Below are 24414 nucleotides of genomic sequence, written 5' to 3'. Positions count from 1 at the left end.
AGGTAGAGATCAAAACTAGGTTTGTGAATACGTTGCTTTTTAACAAGTTTGGGATGGTAAGTATCAACTTGCCAGAAATAGGCAGAGTTAAACTCTGCAAAGATTTTATGTCCAACCCTACAAAATATGTTCTATATTGAATAAGAGCACGACATCAATTTAAAGTTTGTCTAACTGTTTTCTGAAAAGGAGTACTAGGAAAAAGAGGGAGGACTAATGAGATATCCCACTGATCCTCTTAGATGTTTGTTTCTTAAAGAGGAAAGCTTTCTTTTCCAGTCCTAACTTTAGCATCCAAATACTCAGATCTGTTTATTCCTAACCTAACACATCATTTGATCATCAGAATCAAGGAGATGAATACAAATATTCACAGCATCGCTTTGTAACAATAAGAGAGGGTGGCTGTGTTAGCAAGTACCTAACAATGCAAACACATTTTATTGTCCAACAGTCAAAATCTGGTAATTCTTTAATTCTGCTAGTTACAAGTAAATCAGTGATGTAAGACATAAAATAATAATGAGAATAACAGATACTTTAAAACAAAACCCCAAACAAACAAATAAAAAAACCCACAACCAAGCAAACCAAACCAAAACAACAACAAAAAAAGAGAAAATACCAACCATAAAACAAGCTTAGTTTTGGTAGTGCTTAGACATTTAAATACAATATTTGCATAAAGTTAAATGAATACTCACCCTGTTCATTATCATACCACTGATTTCAAGCACAGACATATCTGCTTTCTTGCAGTCATTACCCTCCCATACAATTGCACTTATTTTTTCTAGTCCTGGATTCAAAGTGTGGATCCAAGGTAAATGACTCTGGGAAAGATAAGGAAAATATTCCATCAGAGTGAAAAATCTGTTGTCATGTCAATACACCTTCGTCAGCAACACACTGACAAAAAACCACGCTTTAGACTGAAAAATATTGCTATATAGCATTTCTTTCTGCTATATATTAACATAATTCCTCAAAATCATCCACTTCTTTTCCAAGAAACAGCTGTGAGCACAGGGGTCTCTCCTCCAAACTCTATTTTCTAGTAGTGATGAGTTACTGTGATGTAAGGATTTATTGGCTTTTTTTTCATTCAAACATATCAAAGAAGAGAGAAATATGAAAACAAGGATCTACTTATAAGTCATCCTTAATTCTGCCATGTTTAATGGATTTTTAAATTATTATTATTCTTCCCCTAACATTCTGAAAAGTATTCTTCTCAGGTTGAGCCCAAGGAAAACACTTTTTTTCTATTTGCTCTTATTAATATTTGTGTACTTTACAATCCTTGTTAGGGATAAAGACCCCCCCATATGCAAACTATATTTGACAAGACTCAGAGCTCTCAGACTCAGAGGTAGGTGTCTAATCAATACACACTGCTCCAAGAGCCAAGCAATCCCAGGCCAACCTACTGAATGCACTTATTGCTGAGGGACCTTTTTCTGTAACCACAGAGCCAAGTGAAAATTGAAGGATATGAAAAATGTTGAGGTGACAAGTTCTGCTCAGGCCATTTCTTGACTTTCCTCAGCCCTGTCTCACTTCTCTCCCATTCAGGTGATTAAAACTGCTCTCAGCTTTAGTCACCTGGCACTATGTGCATCACACTACTGAAAGTGGTGGTGCTGGCTGGGAAAAGGGCATGATATTATTTTTTAATTTTAACTTATCATTGATTAAAAGTAAATATTTTATTTTTATGTTATTGCTTGCTTTATCAGTGTTTATCTGAAATCTTTGTATTCTGCTAAGTGCTCAATTATCTCCCTTTTTATTTCCATTTGATGAAAAAAAATTATTTATATTATTTAAACATCGCAAATATTTTTTGCAGGACTTTCTTAGCCACAGATTCCCAAGGTCTTCCTCTAGAGGGAGTATCAACACCAGGAGCTGAGTCTCAAAAATTCAAAATCTGCAATCAAATAGAAAAACCCTCAACTGCAGAAAACCCAAGTCAATATACATACTGCAATTCAACTCACTATTTCAAGGCTTACACTTTTGTGTTTTATGCAATGCAAGCAAGAAGAACTAAAAATAAATCAAAAAAGCAAAGACTGCATGAAATTCAAACTGTTATCTCTTTTGGTTTGGGGGGATTTTTTTTTGTTGGGGGGATGGAGGGAAGGCTTGGCTTTTGGGGAGCCCAACTTTTTAAAATCAACAAATACATCATTTTCAATTCTGGCTATGAGTGAAGAACCTGTCTTTTGAAATTCTTTTCCTCAGTAGCATTAACATCATCCCTTGCATGACATTCCTTAGTTCTGATGATGCACTACCCATATATATGACTTGTTAACCCAGAAGAATATTTCACATTCTCTCCATCTCTTTACTTAAGTGGTTTAAATTAGCCATGTAATTAAAGATAAGATATGTACTACAAATAAAACTGGCACTGAATGGCACATATGAACAGTTTTTATGAAATGAAGACTAAAACTTGATTGTTAATGATTGAGTATTAATAATGCATTCTGTCCAACATTAGCCTAAGACAGGTAACAACTGAACTGCTATCCAAACAAACACCAAATTTTCAGAAATTACTGTCTATATGCTGCTACACAATACCATTAAAGAAGGGAAATAAAATTATTAGGTTTTCGGGCAAAAAAAAAAAGTAAATAGAATTAGGCATATATAGTATACATGTGACATCATATAAATACATATATATAACATTAGATACTGTGTATGTCATCTTTTTGTTTGATTTTTCTATATATACATTTATACATAAAAAAACAGAAAGATGTCCGATAAGTGCTTACAAAAAAGTAATTCCACTAGAGAAAAAAAGAGGTGGGGGGAGATCCCATCCAAGACCAAAGCAACAAAAAACAAAGAGAAAAAACAAGGAAAAACCTCAAAGAAACAAAACAAAACCCCAAACCAGAAAAAAACCCCAACCAAACAGAACCATGAACTAGAACTAAGATTCAAACTCTCAAATATTCTATAAGCTATCCAATTTTAGCATATTGTCATATCGTCTTCATTTGACAAATTAATGACTGAGTAGGAGAAATCAAATTTTCCTTGTTTTAATTCTATCAAATCACTTTGGCTTTGTTACTTTCTGTTACAGAGTTCTTTCTCCCAGGCCTCCTGTGACATGTGATAAAATGGAAAATTCTGAACTTGTGCGTAGTGTAAAAAAAAAAAATCAAAATTGGCAGATACCAACCTGATGAAAGGGGTCATCTCTGTATTCTTTCTTCACACATGGATTCACTTGAGGGCTTTCCACATCTGTCTCACTGGTACAGGAGGAGTGACACTCTGCACAGTGCAACAGGTCCTCCCACAGCACATCTTCGGTTTCTGACTCCGGCCTCGCACTCTCAGAATCCTGCCTGGAGCTTGAACACCGAGAACTGCAGCTTGTACCAGATTTAGGGGTATCCTGAAATTGAAATTTGCATTGGAATTAACGCAGCATTTTTATTCTACACCGTTTTTTGGCAGAACAGTTAGAAAGTTCAAATTAGTTAACCTGTGTTTATCTGGGTTTTTTATGTTCCAATCCATCATCTTTCTCACCAGAAAGATTTAGATGTTTATTGAAGATGTGGCACATTTTAAGACACTGTACAAAAAACCAACAATCCATGACTCCTGCTTTGTTAAGGAGGGGANGTCTAAGAGGTTGCACATTTTAAGACACTGTACAAAAAACCAACAATCCATGACTCCTGCTTTGTTAAGGAGGGGACCACATAAAGAAGAATCAAATCATACTAACTATTAAAAGGAAATAACAACTTTACAGATTTTTAGAACTCATTAGTTTAGAATTTAACAGCAACTATCAAGCTTCCAGCTATGTCTCAAACTTCTGAAGAACTGACTCTCAAAGTCTCCTAAAATCACATTGTTACTACTTACAGATCTTCTCAAAGACAGAGTGAGTTTGTTTGCAGACAGTAATGCATCAGGTAGAAAGGAAAGGGTACACATAGCTAATGCCAGTTATATGCATAGTCTGCATAGTCATACATAAAATTTTAATTATTTTAAATAATCTGCACTTGAGAAACAAGTATGCCTTATTGAACTCAAAGTTTACCCAGATGTTAGATAAAGAAAGAAAAATATTAAGTATGAGACATTCAAATCTCCCAGTATATACACATGAAATAATCTATAGTTGTCTTCAGGATAAGAATGTGGAGTTTTTAACTACTTTCCATAATAAGCAGAATCCATTTCCTACAACACAGAGATGAAGTATTAAAAGCAGTACCAGCCTACTCATTACCATCCTCTGGCAATTTCCATTCCCTCTTAACACAAAATTTACTTCTTTCTACTAATTTTTCTTGAGAATATACCCAATTTTTTACACTGAAAAAAAAAATTAGCAATGTTTCGACAGACATACTAACTTATTATCATTGAATCATAGAATCATAGAATCAGCTGGGTTGGAAGGGACCTCCGAGATCATCAAGTCCAACCCTTGATCCAACACCGCTGCGGTTACCAGACCATGGCACTGAGTGCCACATCCAGTCTCTTCTTAGAAACCTCCATGGACAGAGAATCCACTACTTCCCTGGGTAGCCCATTCCAATGTCTGATTACCCTCTCTGTAAACAAATTCCTTCTAATATCTAACCTAAACCTCCCCTGGCACAACTTATGATTCGTAATGCATTACTATCTAAAGAAATGCTCTTCAATCTCTCTGAAAACTATGTATTTTACGTAAAAAATTTTGTAAATAAATATTTAGAAAAATTTGGTCTGAACTCTCTCATTTTACCAAGTGAGGGATAACATCAATGCAGAAAAAGTCTGAACTATTTTTTTCTTAAAAATTAAAAATTAAGTATTTATAGAAAGTAGTCACTCCTGGATACCATTGAGGGTTGAAGTTAATAAAGGAAGAACATTAAAAAGAGCTTGCTCAAACAACAATTAAGTTGACAAGTAAACATGAAGGTAAAAGAAAATGCAGGACAGAATTTGAGAGTATATCCACTGACTTCACTAATTTATTTTTTTTTAATACAAAGAAAGCTTTCACTGAATCTAAAACTATTGTTTCATTTCCTTTGTAATTGTGTGGGGGAGGCGAGTTGGGAACAACAAAGAAAGGCTTCCTCTTTCATGGCATCAGTCAGATCAGTAAACGGGGAACAGGGTGAAAAAGTACTGCCAGACCTACACATGGAGCAAATTTTGTCTCTTCGGTTTCTGAAGGTATCTACACAGCCTTCCCTACCTCTGAAGTACTCTATGCAAGAGAAAATATATTTAAGCTAAGAAAAGAAAAAATCAGCTGTAACAGTGTCTTTCTGCTTCCTCTTGCCAAGCACTACAGCTGCACAAGGATACAGTCAAGAGACATCTTCTGTAATATGAAACAAACAGTTCCAAGTATCAACCTGCTCAATTATCCTAAAGCACACATGCAAAAGGCATTAAACACTCAAATCAATAAGCCTTCTGGATCTTTTTAACCAAAGTCTGTGAGAAATAAGTGAAAGAAGATAAGATCATCTAGTAAAGTTTCCTATGCAAAGCATGAAGGCTTTGCAGTTGTGATCAGAGAAAGTAATATCTGAAACCTTCCAAGGAGACATTTCTTATATCAAGTAGAGAGCCTACTCATGAGGCTCTGCCTATCAAACCCACCTGGCAGTGGACTTTTTTCAGAGCTGATTTTATTCTTTACACTCTTTGGTCACAGTCTTAGTGAAAAAAACAGCAATACAGCCTTTAAAGTGTTCTGTATATCTGTTAAGTTGCATACCATTAGCAAAAAAGAGCATAATTTTTTAAATAAATAAATAAATAAACCCACAATAGGATACCCCTTTCTCTTCCAATGTCTGAGTCCTTACAGTTAAGGACTCTGCTAATATGGAATCTATGAACCCCCCTCTTCATGATGTCATGAAGTCTCTTAAAATTTCTGAATCTTTATGCATTAACAATTTCATTAAGACTTCATGACAATATTTTAAATTGTTTCAACAAACACGAGCAAATGAAAACTCAGAGTAAATCAGACTTCTCCACAAGAAAGCCAGTGAATCCAAAATACAAACTAAATGGAGAGAAACAGGAGCAGCACCATGATGAAAATTTGTATATTGTCAATTACTACTGCTTCTGTAACAAAGCAAATTTCTAGAGGAGATAACCAGTGTCAAGAGACAGTAACAGAGTTGCCATAACCTGAGGCAAGATGTACAGAACATATTTTAGGCTCCTTATAACAAATTGAAAAATAGGATGAAGCTCAAACAAACTAAATTAAAACCTCTTAATTTCAAAACACTGTCATTAAACTAAAACAAAAAAATCTCTGTCCCTCATCAACGTGACTTCCAAATAACAGACTACTAAGATCCAGTACAGGAGAAAAAAAAGTTTGAGGAAAACATACTGATTCATTAAGAAGTCAAGAAGTTTTAACAATTTACAGACAAGAAGCATCAGAAATGAACATACCTCCAGAGGATAATGTTTCTTGTAATGGTGAGATTTCCTGTTTCGAAGGGTACAATCACTAGAAGTGCGTTCCACATTGCGACGTAAAGAATATCCAGTTTCAGGCCCTTCTTCACTGGAAACTTCATCTGATAAGTTTGTCACAATCCTGTGAGTATCCTGGTGCAAGAAACACATTACTAGTAAGACTTATAGTCATATAGACTAAGCCTTGTTCTCAACTACTGAAAACTTCTTTCTACACCTTTAGTATCTATGCTCAGTTAAACCAGATATTAACATATTTTCAAGTGTCAAAATTAACTGGTACCATTAGCACTATGAAACAGAAATTGTAATATCACAATAAACATTTTTCAAATGAAGGGCCAGTTTATATTATACCCAAGAAAAATTCCAACATTCTTATTTTAGATGTGATTTTGTCTCAATTGAACCTAGCAAGAAAGGCTTATAGGAAATGTATTTACATTGGGGAAGAAATTTTTACCAACCAACCAAACCCCAAAAACCCCCCCCCCAAAAAACCCTAACAAAACTGTGATAGCAGACACTCTAACACGGAATTATCAACACACACAGTACAAAACTAACATTTACCTCTTCTCCCAAGGATAAGGTGCTACAGATTGCATGCTGAGATCACTTATTTATTTCACTTCTCATTTCCCTGATTTTAAACTATAGTTAAAGTAGCCCTTACAGTAACAGAAAGAAAAAGGGCAGCAAAAAGATCAACTGTGAAAAGCTTTTTTGCATATTCTCATTTGTTATGAGATCACCAGAAAGGACCTTGTAAAGTTTCCTTTGGAGTCTTCCTGTCATCAATGAAACACAAAAAGGACAAAAATAGCAAAGCTGCTCTCTGTGAATACAACAAATCCTTCCTCCCCCTGCAACATCATTCTCTCTTCCATGACAAACTCCATTTTCTGAGATGCTTCAAGGGCAGGACATTTCCCCTTTTTGACAGCTGAGTTGCAGACAGAAATAGGGACAGGCAGAACAGTCTGGGATGTCTTCTCTACTGTGTTTTGCACTGACACTGAAATGTTTTGATTTTCTTCAGAGGAAGAGATGAGAAGGAGAGAAGAAAGGACCCTATTCTAGTCTCTGCCAATTTCTCTTTAATGTGGGTCTTCTCACAAAGCAAGTTCAGCATAGAAACATCTCATCCATTCTATCAAAGAAATTTAAAACTATTTAAAAATCCTTTTTCTTAAAAGTCCTTGATTTGATGAATTTCGTGAAGAACGTAAAATGCTTGGAACTGATAAGACAACTGAACCTTGCTATCACTGCTGAGAAAGCACCTCCTGCAGAGGAACAAAGTGAAGTTTTTGCTCTGAGATGAACCTTCATCACTTTCATTCTGACTTCATCATCATTTGACAAATTAACAATCTTCCTTCGAAAGCAACAAGCACACTTACTTTGTGATGACTGTGATTGCTGAACACCTCTCTGGCTGTGGAAGTGCTCCACCCTGTCTCTTCCGGCCTGATCACTTCACAGCGACGCTCGTGGGCCTGCACACATTCTTCACTGCCTTTACCTGTCTTTTTCCCATCAAGGGACACGTAGCCATTATCAGTCTCTGTGGATTTATCTATTGAGTTCTTTGCTTTCTTAGACCTATATTTAAAACAAATACATGTATTAAATTAATTATTCTCTCAATTATTTCCCAGTCTAAGTCCTGCTTATTCCTCTCCGATCCTGTTTTAGTTCTACTACTAAGATAACCACAAACAAACAACATTAACACTTGATGCAGTATTTGTAACTATTTAATCTTGTAAATAATACCCATTATTTTGTAACAATTTTAGGAAAGTATAAACTGTCAGAGTGTGTGAATGAAATGTGCACCATTATCTACTGAAAGAAGAGAAAAGGAAATATAGTTTTTAAAACTAAAACTTTCACAGCAACTTTGGCAATAGAAGAACCACAAACCTCAAATGTAAACGAGAAACTCCTCTATTCCATCTTAACGAGAAAAGAGGTATGATAGAAGTTGCTTTAAGGATTATTAATTCAAAGCAAGCATGCGATTTCCTGAAGCTGCAAACATGCCTTTTATTACTCTCTACACAGATATTTTTTGTTGTTTTAAATACACTTTGCTTATTGACAACTCTGCTAAACAGAAGGGGATTTACCTTTTCCTGTATTATCCTGTAACACCTCAGTAACATTTTAAAATATATCTTACAAACACAATAATTAAACCTTTTTTCAAAGCATAAAATCTTAAGACTACTTATGATGGTGAAAAGTCTTCCATAACATCCTCTAGAACCAAGGTCCTTTACTAAGTCAAGAGATGTAGCAGCAAGACTAATGTAAGAAAAAGGCTTTCTCAAAGCAAACATTTGGATGATTACACTTCCAAACTAGAAAGTGCAGTGGATGAAGGAATGAAAAGGAATAACAGCTTGCTACCTTACTGACAGAGACTACTTTTAGTCTTCCATTAAGCTTCTGTATTCTCAAAGTAAATTAGATTTTGCTTGTTAGATTCTCACAACGCTTGGTGGGGAAACAGGGGGGGGAGAGGAAGAGGAGAGTGTTATAAATAAAGCTTCCAGAATTTTTTATTTTTATTACAAGCAGAACACTGGGCATAGAACTACCAAGAATCTGTCCAGTTGATCTTGTGCTCCTATGAGAGAATATGTATTGCCTTTCTCTTTAAGGAGTGAGGCATTCTGTGAGGGCTTGGATTACACAGCAGAAGATTAAATTCCTCTTTAGTATGTACATCAAACAAATTGGGAGAATTTGGATAGTCGCCTCACATTCCTTCCAAGATAAGGTATCCCACACATAAAGGGGAGTCCTAAACACAAAAATTCATTAGGAAGAGCTGGATAAAATGGAAAAGAAACCAAAAAGGACCAATTTTGTTGTCAGAACACAGACAAAATAATGAAGAGAAGGGACAATGTTACCATGGTGTTTCATCTTCCTTTTTCATCTTCAATCTCGTTTCCTCACCCCTGACTAGAAAAAAATCTAACATTTATATTTCTTTTAAAGCAAAGGAACTGCTGCTCCACTTCTCTTATATGAAGCTATGGAACTCACCTAGTATTCTCTGACCTACTCCCAAAATTCTTGGCCAACTTAATTTCTAAAAGAATACAAAACCACCAGAAACACTTTCTGCAGCTACTATATATTTGCATGGATTAAGTTTTATTATAAGCTTACAAAAGTAAAGAGCCAGCACATGCTTTAGCATGTGTGGTGTGCTTGAGATCAGTCAGTGAGCCTCCTGTTTGCAGACTGCCAATGTGAGAGCTCACATAAGGAGCTTGAATTTTCTAGGTCCATTAAGATAATCTAAAACATTACTGAGGCTTTGGACAAAAAGGTCAAACTATCACCAGTAAACACATTAGAACTTTATTTCTGTGCCATTCCTTAATGCCACTGTTTAGCCAAGTTAATGAAGACAATTGACGATAGGGAAAGCTCCAGTTATTATTGAATGGAAAACTTTGCTTTTCCATGTTTGGAATAAAGCAAGTACTGTCCTTTAAGTGGCAACTCACTGTAAAAGTTTCAATAAGGTCAGCTGTGAGTACTAAGGAAGTAGCACTAATATTAAATTATCTGCAATAAGGAGGAATCCAGAGCAGCAAATTTGTAATTCATTAAATATACTTCCAGTACTATTTAAAAATTTCTTTTTAACAGTGCAAAAGCAAACACAATTCACATCACATGCACACACACATGCAGTCAGACACACTTCCTCCACAACAGGGGTGGATTAACAAGACTATTCCAAGTTTGACTTGAGAAGTTTTTATACATTTTATAAAAAATTTCAAAGCTACTAGGAAGAAGTAGCCTCAAATAGTTGAATAAGAACAGATAAAAGAAAGAACTTAGACATATATGGACAGTTTGTTCAGACAGGATTTCACTACTCCAGCAATGTTTAAGTGCTAAAATCACAAGAGGAATACTACCCATCTGATATCAATTAAGGCTCATTCCTGAAAAACAGGTAGCTTGTCTGAAGTCTTTATTTGGTTCTAACATAAAAGCCAGTTATCTTTTGTAAGAATCCCTAAGTTTAAGTGTAAGCCTCAAGCCAGAAAAACATACATTTAGGCTTAAAATTAGACTTTCATGCACTATATTGTGCTAAAAAACAAACAAAAAAAAATCAAAAAACACAAAGAAAAACCACAAAAAAAAAGGTTTTTCCCTAGCAGACAGAAATGTATAGTTTCCTAGAATTACTATATATACATATATCATCAATCAACTTTTACAGTTTTATGCTAGAACTAAAAGTATTTAGAGCAAGACAGACAATGCCATGAATAAATCCAAGGTCTTAAAAGGTTTGAACATGTGCAACATCTAAGTCAAGAATGACTTTTAGTCTTATTTATGCATTAGCTAGAGAAAATACTAAGGAAGATTTAAATCAAATTTCTGGAAGACTTTAGATTTTCACTGTCAAGTACTCTATTCCAATGTATTACCATTGGGGTTGGTCACAAAAACTCTCCTCCCTATTCCCACTGTGAAACTTTTAGAGAAGTTGTAAGGTTTCCACTGGAGTAAGGACACAGAGCAAAGTCTCAAATCAGTACTGCCTTCTGAATAAATCACCTGTTTGGATATGGCCTTCTTTTCCAGTGAAACTAATCAGTATTTTCTAAACTGCCACTGTGCTAGATTAAAGTACAGAATTATATTTTATCAGTCAGACTGAGTTCTGCCATTCAAAAGGATATTTATTGAATACACAGTTCCAGATTAGCAATGACCGGAGTGTAGGCAAATGATCTAAGTACACAGGCTTCTGCCCTAAACCAGAGAACATAATTTCTGAGGTTAATTTTGAAATCATGTATTTAAAACCTATATTTAAAACTCCAGAAAATGTATGTCAAAGCTTAATATATGTGAAAAACTGCTGTAAATAAACACTAATGAGCCAGTCTAATGTGCTTATCTAAAGAGCCCCCAAATATGTCTTAGGAAACAGGACAGACATCACTGTGAAGCTTCCTTGCACTGAGGTTTCCTAAGATATTCTTTAAGCAACATTACCAAGTGGTCAATGTACTCCACACTGTGCTCTTGCTTCCTCACTCCCAGCTCCACTCTGCCATCCCACACTGCTGACAAAGCTGTTTGCATTACCATAACAAAAAATTATATGAAGAAACTGAACTGCATGGTTGAAAAAGAGGTTATTTTTTGAACTAGACAAGTTCCTCATATGGTTTGTATGGCTCCAGACATACAAACAACTGTGCCTCTGCAACTGAAGAGGTGACAAAGGACTAAGGGCTATTTACAGCATTCTCAGTCACTCTGTGCTCTTTTATCCTTTGAAGATACTGTATATGCTAAGTAGTAATCATGGAGGCTTAACATCTATATATATATACACACTACCTCTCATTAAATGGTTTAAACAAGTCTTTAGAGTAAGTTCCACACAGCCCTTCTCAACTGAAAACAGTCTGAGCCCAAAAGGAGGAAAGGTAAGGAAAAAATGAATCTTCCAACACTTCTCTTCTTATTGAAGATCAGTATCTTCAATGAATGGAAAACATTTAAAAATTTACAAGACTATAATCGAAACATACAACAAAGTAATGCATTCAGACCCGAAGAACAGCCATGGTGCCTATTACTGTGACCTACAGTTTATCAAAGCTAGATTAATCTACACAGGAAAAAGTCAAGTGAACTCTCCTCTTGCAATATTTTAAAACACTGTTAAAACCTCTTCAAGGTTTCAAGTAGATATTCCCAGAATATCTTATATATAACTTATATAACTTATGTAACATAACATAAGTTTTCCCAGTGGTTAAGAGCACATATCACAGGTATGACAGACATATTAGTGTTGCCATATTTAAGATGCAGCATGCACAACAAAACATCAATGTAATAACTTTGCAGTATCCCTTTTCTCAATTTCACACTATGAGCAAATTTTCACTTGTTAATACATGCTGACACACAGCACTCAAAATACTCCATGTATAGCATATCTTGAACAGATACTGCTATAGAATGTTTGTTTTTTTAAAAAAACTTTTTAATTGCCCAGGGCACTACCATCAACAGATTGATCCTTTCCAAGATAGCTCTGGAATCCAACAGGTTTAGGTGTTTCTTCTAATTATAACAAAACATATCTTCTACATTTATTTATAAACTAAACACTGTGCCTATTTGAATCCTGAAAGCTTTTCCTTCAGAAAAAGTGTGTGATTTGATGACAGTGACAGAGTTCAATAAGCATTCTTTCCAAGTAATAAGCAGCTAATGTAATAAAGTAAAACTGAAGAGTTGAACTGAGAAACTGAGCTGGTTTGTTCCTGATAGCCCACACAGAGTACTCCTAATTAAATAAAAGTTAATTCTCTACCTTGCTCTCATGAGATCCTGCCTGGAGTACTGTGCTAAGCTCTGGAGCCCTCAACATGGGGAGGACATCAATCTGTTGGAGCAAGTCCAGAGGAGAGACAAGAAGATGATCAGAGGGTGGAGCACCTGTCCTATGAAGACAGGCTGGAAGAGCTGGGTTTGCTCAGCCCAGAGAACAGAAGGTTCTGGGGAGATCTTACAGCACCTTCCAGTCCTAAAGGGGGCTACAAGAGAGCTGGAGAGGGACTTTTTAAAAGGGCATGTAAAGACAGGACAAGGGGTAATGGTTTCAAACTGAAAGAGGGTAGGTTTAGATATAAGGAAAAAATTATTTACTGTGGGGGTGCTGAGGCACTGGAACAGGTTGCCCAGCAAAGCTGTGGATACCCCATCCCTGGAAGTGTACAAGGCCAGGATGAATGGGGCTTTGAACTTGGAAGGTGTCCCCGACCATGGCAGGGGGGATAGAACCAGATGATCTTTAAGGTTCCTTCCAACACAAATTATTCTATGATAATTCCATATTTTTTTCAAAATTATTGCATCAGCATTTGCAAAAGTCAAGAAACAACAATTAGTACATTTTCAAATACTGAGATGAGTTTGCTATTAAGAACAAAAAACTAGATCAATAGAAGTTTAATCATTACATCAATGTTTACTTATTTAGAAAAGGGATAGTGCATCTCTAACACATACGTAGCCTTAAATAAATACAAACCCTGATAAAAAGAAAGCAGCATGCCAGATATCTCTGAAGACAGCGCCAATACTGCAAGAGGTGCTTGTACCGTAGCTCTGCACTGTTCCCTCCTGTGTGTTATCTGTGGTACTAGAGCCATCTCCTTCCCTATGTACTTCCAAATGTGCTGCTTTCCTTAATTTCCTTCATCAAAAGAGATTAAAATTGGAAAGTAGCTTTGTAAGTGCAATTTGCTAGTTCTGTAATGTGTTCAGCAGTTTAAGCATGCAAAAACAAGCAAGATTTCAAAAGTATTTTGCTAAAGTTTTACCGTATAAATTTTATAAATTCCATTTAATAAAACTAAACACTGCACATTATCATAACACTTAAACACAAAATAAATTTCACTTCATCATCAGAGGTTTAGACTACAAAATTCACTACTGCAGGGTTTCCCATTTTAATGGGACAACTCACAGTGGCAAACCAATCAGTGAAGTACTTGGAAGAAAGATTCTACACTTCAGAGAGCGTCTCCTTTAATGTATGCTTCCCACAGATCACTGGGGGAAGTTATAAAACTACATTTGCAGTAATATAAACATTGTCACTCTATTCAGATAGAAACTGTTTTGAGGCAAAAATTCAGATTCAATGCATTAAAATTCAAATAAAATTATGCATAAATTAGCCAATGCATAAAAGTTAAAGAGCACAGTTAAGCACCCATTTTAAAGTTTCAAATAAAAACAGAGCACTAATTTCTCATTTCTTGCAAAATAGAGACTGTAACCCCCTACATTTTTTTCATGCATGTTCTTTACAGTAGTTTAACAATCCTAAATGATAAAGTACTTTAACATAGACTATACCTTCTTCTTTTACCCCCTGTGCTAGGAGGTGGCTTAGGAGTTCGTGTTGAAACAATCTGACAGTGTACAGTCCCAAGTAGCAACATTAGCCATATCGGCCCAATGACTTCAGTCAGAGGTATATTATGTGGGCTTTGGGCTGTATAGAATAGCACTACAGCAGCAACTGGAAAAGAAGGGAAATGAAGTTGAGTTCAATATTTGAAATGCCCGAAATGGCCTACTCGTTATATGGCTTTTGTTAAAACCAAAACCAGTCAGTTAGCCCTTTACCTGCATTTAAATCACCTCTTGTAATTCTGAGAGAAATTCTAATTGCTAAAAACCAGCAGCAATAAAGGTTTAAACAGTTGCCTACTGTCTTAATACCTATCTTTAATTTCACACTGTATTATAGGTATTGCTCAAAAAAATAGTGGCAGAATGAAGGTGGGGAAAAGCATTTGGAAAGCTATATCTGTCATGAAACAACTTGAAATTACAGTGAAACATTTGCAGGTGAAAAAAACAAAAAGCAGCTTAAACAAATGGAATTCTAGATCACCTAGAATGACACAGCACAATCCAACAAGTTAAGTGAGACTTGAGACTACAAAATCTGTATAGTAGAATGTATTTTAAACTCCATATTCCAGTTAAGGGACAAAATTGCCTATCTGGATAGACAGCCACTCGTAGGAGCAACCAAGTATATATTTCACATACACTTGTGTGTATATTTTTTAGCAGTGAGGAAAGATGAGAGACAAAGCATGTAAACTACGAGCTAGTTCAGCTGAAGTGACCAGGACTCTAACTAGCACTTGTGGTTGGAAAAGGAGGAGCTTCCAATTCCATTGCTAACTAATAATTTTGTAACCCTATAACCACTTTCCACATACAGCCAACACCCATACAGCTATTCTTTCTCTTGTACCCACAGCCCCACCACTTAGAAACATTTTTACAGGCCCCAGGTCAATCTGAACAAATTCACCAGGCATGAGGCAGGCAGGAGAGGCAACCCCTCTCTTTTTCTGCTTATTCTATGTCCTTGCCACTCTGCCTCTCTGGCTTGGAGTGCTGTGTCTATAAATCAGTTGAGAGAAGCTATCAAAAAAAAAAAAAAGCCCAAAACAAAAAGCACAGAAACTTCAAGACAGAATTCAGAAACAGAACTGGGAAATAATTATATGTTCCTACCATCTGCACATACCATGAGAACTTGGTTTTGTTCTTGTACTACTAAGAAGTGAAAGTCCCATAACTCAGACCTACTCCTAGCTCAAGAAATACATGGTATAAGTGCAATAGTTTTCACCAATTCTCTACTGAAATTAATGGAAAAAAATGCAGCTAAATGCGAAGCTACGTGCCACATTCAAACACCTAAAATAAACCACATGAGGCCACAGCAGATACCTGGACGTGATGTCCTCCACTAAAAAGAGATTCAACGTGTTTTTCATTAACTAATCTTTCACAAGGTAACCAGTATTAAAAACATAATGAACATATGAAACAACTGAAATATTTTTGATTGTGGAAAAACTATTTCTAATTTCTCCTCAGTCTTTTTCCTAAATTAAAGCACAATAGTCTTGCATAGAACACACAGGGTATCTTTTATTATTATGTGTGGAATAAGTTGTTGCTGCGTGAGGTTTCTCAGAAAGACAGTATGCATCTATGAGAAATCCAACTTATTAAAAAATAATAAAAAAAAGGTACAGATAGCAAAAGGTACAACTAATGTTGTCTCTTTCTAAATGAGCTTATCTAGGTTCTCACACATACATTAGCTTCATGAGGTAAAAGTGTAAAGAACTAGCCAATTTTGACTCCTACCATAAAATTAGGATAAACATATTCTTCTGAGAACACAGAGCTCCACAGATCCATAAGAAATAATTTGCAGGAGTAGGTCTACACAAAATAATTTTAAACTTCACTACTGCTACTTAATAGACATTTAGCAAAGCAGAGCTATCTAGAAGAAATCATGTTCCAGAAGACAGGAATCTGTAGATTGGGACTCCCATCACAACGTTTCACACAGATTTAGGAAAATGTTACAAATCTCCTGATCTTTTCAGTGGGAGGGGAGGGAAATCCAAGAATTTCTTTGTGCCCAGTGTGTCAATATGCTCTCCTTCAAGTTATCCAAGAATTGGTCCTACCAACAGGTAGGTAGGAGTGGTCAGAATAGGATTTCTCACAGCACTTTTAATTATTTCTTTACATATTTATAGTATTTGGACTTCCACTTTCCTAAAACACAGTGGTTTATTTTGTGAAACAGACACAAATGAAATTATATCACACTGAGCAAAAAGCTGTCTCAAAGAAAGCAATCATACATTTCAAAGACCAACAAGCATTTATTTTTAGAGCATTTAAGGCTTTGAAATACTTGTAATAGCAAATTTAAAAAGGCATACATACTTATGTATCTCACCACCACAGTAAACAACCATTACATCACTGTTAAAGTTTCTTGCTTCATACTTAAGAAATACATGATAGAGATATACGTTGTACTTTCACTCTTGATTTTCCCATTAGAATATAAAAACATTTTTAAAGTAAAAATGAGGTACTATTATATAGGTAGATAAGGAGTCACAAGAAAAAGGTTTTACTTCTACCTTAAGTCACTGGCCTGTTCTGTGACCTTGAACAAAAAACATTTGTCTGTAGTTCTCTTATCACACATTGTGCTAAGCACTTTACATTAAAGGAAACCAATGCAAATAAACCTGGAGTTTAAATGTACAGCCAAGAAAAGAGCTTTTTCTACAGACTTACATAAATGCTAGCAAGTATCCTCTTCAACCTAATCAATTTTAAAGCAGTAATGCAGTTCATAAATCTATAGAAAACACTTCATAATTAAAGAAAATAATTTAACTAAACATATATAAACAAAATAAAATCAGACCATTTTACAACAATGTCAGTGAGAATCTGTCATGATGACAGAAAGTCCAAGCTACAATACAAAATCCAGATTCAGGGTAGAATTATGGCTGCTGGAATTTGAAATTTCTTTTCTTACGTTTCCATCATAGATTCTTGACATTTTGGTGCTGCCTTGCCAATCTTGTTAAAATCAGTAACTGAGCACAGTGCTTGGGGGGGTGGGATGGAGTGTGTTTTAAATAGTTTCCAATAAGTAAATCTGTCAATTTAATTTCATTTCCATGTTCTTTTAATTTATTTCAAAAACTATCAAAAACTCTGCAGCTAATTCAGCACAGTTTAAAGTATTTAAAATAGTTTATGGAGTGATATGGAATACTATTAATTATTTTCTGATATTTGTTAGTTCACAACCTCAGAAATATCAGAAATACGTCATCATGTTATAGGCTATATGGGTTAGGGAACTGATGTATTCCAACCATAACTTAGTAAGTCACAGATCTCAAGAAATCTGAGGGGGGAAAGCATTAATTATAAGATAGTTCTGTAATTAATGTCCTAAAAACTTGCTTGCACTCAGAATCTGCACTGTCTTACTATTTTGCTACTTTTAGAGTCTTATGAAAACTCCATAAATTTTTAAAATAAATTTCCCAATAGGAACATAAAAAATTACTGTTTCTCAGAATAAGACACCTACAAACATAGTAACTAACTACAATTTCTGTCTTTTAATATCTATATTACTATAAATGAGATTAAAATTATTAACACTATGAGATCTCTTACTGCAGTATAGACAAATGCTAATGTATGCAACAATACTTCTTAGGAATCTATCTCAGAAATGAGGATAACAAGGACTTTTGATAAGAGGCCACATGAATATTTGCCAGTATTGCAGGTCTTGAGGCACTGGCACCATGAAAATAATTTTATAGCTGCTAACATCACCACATGAGGTACTGTCATTTTTTTTTAAAGTCTCTATCTTTTTTAATTAAAATTTCCAAATGATATAGTGATTCATAACTGAAAGGACAGATGGCAAAATTAAAAACGTAATATTGTATCTTAATTGATTTCAGTGGAAAATCTATTAGTCATTTAGCTTCTCAGGGTACTTAAATTGCTCCCAACTTTCATTAACCTTCTGTTCCATTTCTGTTGTACATACTTCTGAAACACTTATTCTTCACCCTTTTAGATACTGACTCACTCCATTACATTTCTTCCTTTCTAGTTTTCTTCTTATATATTACATATATTTAAGAGAATCACAAAGTCAGATTGCTCGAACTCAATACTGAACATCCGAAAAGTTGTGAACTCCATTCTGTTTGTGAAGTTTCCCAATAGCCCTTCTATAATCTAGGAAACATAAAATTAAGATGCATAGTCTCCCCATTGCAGTAGGAAAAACAGCAGAAGCACAGAGGACAGTAAGTCCCTCATTTGCCAGTCATTCAGGAGCAGGGCTGAGGTCAGACTGAAGTAAGCTAGAAGGTCACTGCCTCTCATGTAACAAAATAACATGTGGAAGGACAACTGGAAACTGGTCCATCAGATCATCCTACGAGGCTGCACAAGCTGGACACACCTTGGCAGGCTTGGCCTTGCTTGTTTCTTGATCAGAGCTCTTGATCTGCACAAGAACCAGACACACCAAAAATCGAAGGCAAGAAACACTCCCTAAGCCAAAGGTTTCTTCAATATTGCTCAGTCCTGAACTAAATTAGATAGGCCTGAAAACCTAAATTATACACAGAGGTGACAAACTTATGTGTGCTAAATGCTGAAGACAGTCTGTGAGGAGATCCTTAAATTTTTCATTTTGTCCCTAATATATATGTAAAAGAAATGTTAATGAAGAGACAGAAAATATTGGAATGAACCTTAACAGCATAACGTGAACCAAGTAGCATACTGCAGCTTCCATACAGTTAAAATAAGGCATTCAGTTGAAGCTGATGCTGTAATCCAACTCTACCTTGGAGAAGGTAAAGAACAAGCAGCCAGAAAAAAATGACCCGTGATGTCACTTGTAGCCACCACCTGTAGAAGAACGGAAAGAAAACAACTCTCACGATTCCTTTGCGGGTCAAAGATGTCCAAGGACTTTCAGGTTTTGCTTTAGCAAAAGCAGATCCTTAAAAAAAAAAAAAAAAAAAGAAAAAGAAATTTAGATTTATTTCATTCTTACGGCTAATAAAAAAACTCTAGTTGTACAAAAACTCTACTCTAGCAGAGTAGTTAAGATAGTGAAATGGTGGAAGTACAAGATTTATTCAAATAATTGTGTTTATTAATTGCTCCTTTAAATAACTATCTCCTCCATCCAAAATCGGCATAAATTGTTGGTGCCCTCTTGGCTGCCATTATCAGGAATTTCCAAAAATTCCTGTATTTTGGAATGTTTGAATAACAAAGCATTGGCATTTCTTACTATGTCAAAATTATTTTTAAATAAATTACTAAAAATTGCTTTTTCATAGAGGTATCAGAAACTTGTTATTAAACAATAAGAAGTCTTATGAAAACTACATGTCCATGCATGCACAGCAGAGCCCTTTCATACACAGCAAAGGGATCTAAAATATCAACATCTGTAAATTGCTCCAGCCATGTCATTTGGGAAAATGGAATAAGGTTGAGAAGCATTGAAGTGTATCTGTCCAACTGAGGACTAGCCTCAGGAGCAGGGAAGCCACCCAAAGAATATTTTTGTCTCTCCTTCCACACCATTTTTCATCTCTCTCATTCAAATGTCCTTTCTCTCCATTTCTTTTTCTTCCTACAAATTCCCAGCTAGAAAAGTGTGTAACATTTACTTAATGGGGATGTGACTTAAATTATGCTAAGTTATTGATTGGAAATGGCAACTACTGCATGCTTCTATGCCATCCCCACCTCATTTACCACCAGAACTGGTATTAGCGAGCTCTGTGCTGCCATAGGTAAAACACTGCCAGCACTGAAATTGCTTTAATGCCAACTTAGACATCCACGCAGAGCAGTCATTTAAATGCTATTCACTTACATCATCATACTGGTCTACCCCTGTTTCTTAGTTTCTTTAAAGTTCAAATGTTATTTGATTTTGTTTCTTTCTCTCACATTCCCATTTTTAAAAGGTTATATTTTAATACAGCACAACCAAAGATGTTAAAAGAGATAATGACAGGAGGAGGAGCCCAAGTAATATCCTTTTGGGGTTTTTCTGGACCCATCATTGGAACCATCAGCTCATCTCAGGCCCATATCCCCACGCCCAGATTAGGACGGAGGCAAAAAGCAGGTGGAAATCCAAACCATGGAACGAACACCATGACCAGGCCCCTCCCAGGGCTGTCCCAGAAGAGCCATCGACCCCACTGTCAAAGTGTGAAACACTCACAATGAGTCTCTGGGAATAGCTCTCCAAGTCACCTTTCAGAGGAGAAGGAGATGCTGTCTAGGCAGGTGGGACTCACTAAGGGATGCAGGGGAAAAGCAGCTCATATTGCACAGACTTACTATAGGACAGTTAAGGGATGAAAAATCTTATATTATCTAACCTTCTATTGCTATTTTGTTATTTAAAACAGGCAAGAAACAGTCATGGCCTGTACAATTTCTATTCTGCAGAAACTTCAACATAACCTTTCCTCTAGATGTCAGAAGATTTGGAAGAAGTTTGAGTGCCTGGCAATTGGAGATTTCTGAACTAAAAATTTTAAAATGTTTATCCATGATAATGCACAAGTTTTGGGTTTTTTTTCAAAATCTAACTCTATACAGCAAAATTTAGATCAAATTCTTAAGCCTTCAGTTTAATCTAGACTTCATAATTCACCAATATTTCCTATCCACCCACTTCAGAGAAGGGTTATATAGGGTTGCTGTGTTTTGGTTTTCTTGGGGTTATTTTAAACTTACTAATACACTCTTGTTATAAGACACAGAATGGCTGTTATTTTTATACTGAGAAATGCAGCTTTTTCTAGCTCAGACCTACCTCTTACAAGATCAACATCTATGAGGTCTGGTTTCACATGCCCTGTTTTCTTTGGTTTGTTTCTCAAACCCTGCAAAAGACAAATACTATCAAAACACATTCATGCAGATGACACACATTAAAAAAGACAAAAATATCTATGTGGTCAGTAATTGTATTTAACCTACACTGCTACTGAAAATTCAGACAAATATGTCAACTTCATAGATTTAAAGTACTATAAATTAAACATTCCAAGGAACAATGCACAATAGATGCCTTTTAAACACTTTACAATCTAAACAAAACCCAACCAATTACTGACCCATGAGGCAATTTTTCAAACACAGCTACGCACTGAGAACTCATCTCCCATAGCTTGGCATTATGCAGACAAAGTATGTACACACTTGCAAGAATTAGTAATACATGTCTATTAGGTTTTCAGAACTTTTGCAACAAATTACATTCCTGAATCTCTTTTCTCCTTAGATGTCTAACGAAACTTCACAAAATGCTTACATTGCAACTCTTTAATTCCAAACCTAGACGGCAAATCACGTTGCAATGCAGGAGCCACTAATCAGCAAGCTCTCAGAAATCCAAATTCTAGACAAGTATTGAATTTTTTCTTCATAGTGAATATAAATTAGCCAATTAAAAGGAGGGGAAAAAATCCCACACGATAGGAAAGCAGCAGGAAGAAAAGCAAGCTTATTTTGTCTTTTAGAAACAGCATCTTCCATCACTGAAGAGTCAAACTCTCTTGCAAAGCTTTCAAGTTTGCTTTTAATGCTAAAATGTGATGCTGTACTCTCAAGTCTCAGAGACAGTTGTGAGTTTATTCTGCTCCCTTTAGATTAGACTCTTGGTCACATTAGCCAACAAGGAAACCACAGAGTACAATTCATGCAGAGTAAAATAAAATATTTCAAAAAATATTTAGGATACAAATGGAAACGTTATGAAAGTCATTTAACTGTTTTCATTCAAAAAGCAGTTACATTCACTGGTGAACTGTACATTTCTACCACTGCCCTATTTCATCCACATGTAAAAACACTTATTACTTAAATGTAAATATTAAATATAGATGAAAGCATAAAAATGAAATTATTATCAATGAGAGACAGATCAGTGAAATCTGGAAATGTTAATCTTTATACAAACAATATCAAGCAAAATGTTCAACTGAGTGCAGCTCAAAGTATTTCTCACATCAAAATTCAATTGGATTTATTTTCATGCTGAAATAAAGATAAAATTAAAAAATCAAACTGTTTACAATGAGCTAGATATGTAGTCATTACCTGATGTGTCTATTAGAAAAATGGGAGTTTGCTTGAAACAAAACAAAATTAATACACAGAACTGAAACATGGGTCAGACAAAATGCACTCTGAGAACGACCAATACAGAAATCAGTTGTACTGTAGACTTAGGCACTGCGAAGACCTTAGTATGCAAAATTTTTACAGAACAGCAGTCCCAAAACTGCAGTAACTTTATGCAGAATGAGAAAAGAAGCCCATAATTAGAATTGGAAATTATAATCTAGAATCAGCTACAGATTCTTGTGAAATTTTGCATAAGTGAGCCATTCCATTTCATAAAAAGATCTGAAGCTTAAAAAGAAAATGCTGAATGATATAATAATTTTAAAATGTATTAGTGCTTACAGGCCACAAGATCTTTCTTGGAAGTCTAAATAAAGATGTGCCTCTTAGAAGAAATAATCCCCTGGAAAAATACACATAATCCTTGGAAAAATGTACCACTGTGGCTAAAACTATGATTTCATTTTAAAGAAAGAATTCTGAAAAAAATAAGTCAAGTGTATAACTTGATGCAACTTTCATGGGAAAAGAAATGGTGACTCATTCCTTAAAAATTCCATTAGTCAAACTGCAAATGTTTTCAGTGTCCACAGACTACACTGAGTTGGTTCTTGTACTTTTTGCCACATACAGTGAAAGAATTCCATTTATGCAGATGCAATTTCTCCACTCTCTTAATGCATCACAAATATCTGTAATATATATATGGAAAACAGTAGTGTTTCAAACTAAGATTATTTTTAAAAAATATTCATAGTGTTTCATAATGCTCAGACCTATCCGGTTGGTTCATATAATTTCTATTCAGCACCAAACACATTTCAGCTAAGTAATAGGAAAAAAAAAGTTTAAATAAAAATACTTAAAAGTAGGTGCTATTATTGTAAAAGTCCTTTTAAAATTAGTCTTAATAGATTCTATTATAGTTCTAACTAAATTATCAGTTTATAGTAAGAGAAACAGATTTTCTACTAAAAATAAGAAGTTTTCAGATTTTTAGTAAAGTTAGTTTATAAATTATTATATGATTATATAATATACACATTGTCCTAGTTAGGACAGCTGAGACAGCTGAGTTCATCATGGTATGGGTGTAACCCAAAACTGTGTATTCTATAGCCTTCCATGCCATTTCCCAGAAACTGTTGCCAATAGACTATTCCCACCCTCTGCCCATAGAGCCTGACTCCTCAGGCTATAAACTAGGTGTTAAGAGGCCTGTGAGATAGGAGGATGCTCTTGTCCTCACACCCTTTGTGGAACTCCCTGCCCTGAGGGAAGTATTGAGCATTCCTGCCTGAACTGGAGGATATATAATCTTGGAGTCTTGGAACATTTGCTACCACTCGTGGGATCGAGAGGAAGACTGCAGCTCATCGCTCTCAACCAGACTTAGACCACCACCCTCAACTGGACTGCAATCACCACTTTTGACCAGACTGCAACAGCTCTCCCACCAGCAGGTTTTTCCCCTCTCCCTTTCCTTTGGACTCAAGCGGGGCCCAAGGAACACCACTTTGTTCATGTCCCAGGGTACTGGGTTATACATCTGGGTTTTGTGGGTTAAGACCAATTGTTTGTTTGTATGATTGTACTTACTGTATTATTTTAATAAATTGTTATTCTGACTTATAATCTCTCCTTTGAGTTGAGTTCATTTCCCCTGCTGGTTAACTCTTAAACCAGCACACACATATATTAGATATATTCATAAATATCAAAGTA

The 24414-nt window shown here is 35.4% G+C and overlaps 1 protein-coding gene across 5 annotated transcripts in view; it reads right to left on the bottom strand.

Annotated features, from left to right (window-relative positions):
* Positions 1–24414, bottom strand: part of PHTF2 (putative homeodomain transcription factor 2) — a 65299-nt gene that overhangs the window by 13589 nt on the left and 27296 nt on the right. For 4 of the 5 annotated variants that reach the window (XM_017811516.1, XM_017811517.1, XM_017811515.1 and 1 more), the window contains 8 exons: positions 21374–21443; positions 19367–19525; positions 14473–14638; positions 13637–13801; positions 7926–8127; positions 6493–6651; positions 3215–3433; positions 705–833 (listed from right to left, as the gene is read on the bottom strand). In XM_017811516.1, the coding sequence (XP_017667005.1) occupies positions 705–833; positions 3215–3433; positions 6493–6651; positions 7926–8127; positions 13637–13801; positions 14473–14638; positions 19367–19525; positions 21374–21443 (1269 nt within the window). The remainder of the gene's footprint in view (positions 1–704; positions 834–3214; positions 3434–6492; positions 6652–7925; positions 8128–13636; positions 13802–14472; positions 14639–19366; positions 19526–21373; positions 21444–24414) is intronic. The other variant, XM_017811519.1, reaches the window with a different exon arrangement.

This window comes from Lepidothrix coronata, unplaced genomic scaffold (assembly GCF_001604755.1).
Source record: "Lepidothrix coronata isolate B3197 unplaced genomic scaffold, Lepidothrix_coronata-1.0 Scaffold32, whole genome shotgun sequence".
Lineage (NCBI taxonomy): Eukaryota > Metazoa > Chordata > Aves > Passeriformes > Pipridae > Lepidothrix > Lepidothrix coronata.
This window is presented reverse-complemented; position numbering and strand designations above follow the sequence as displayed.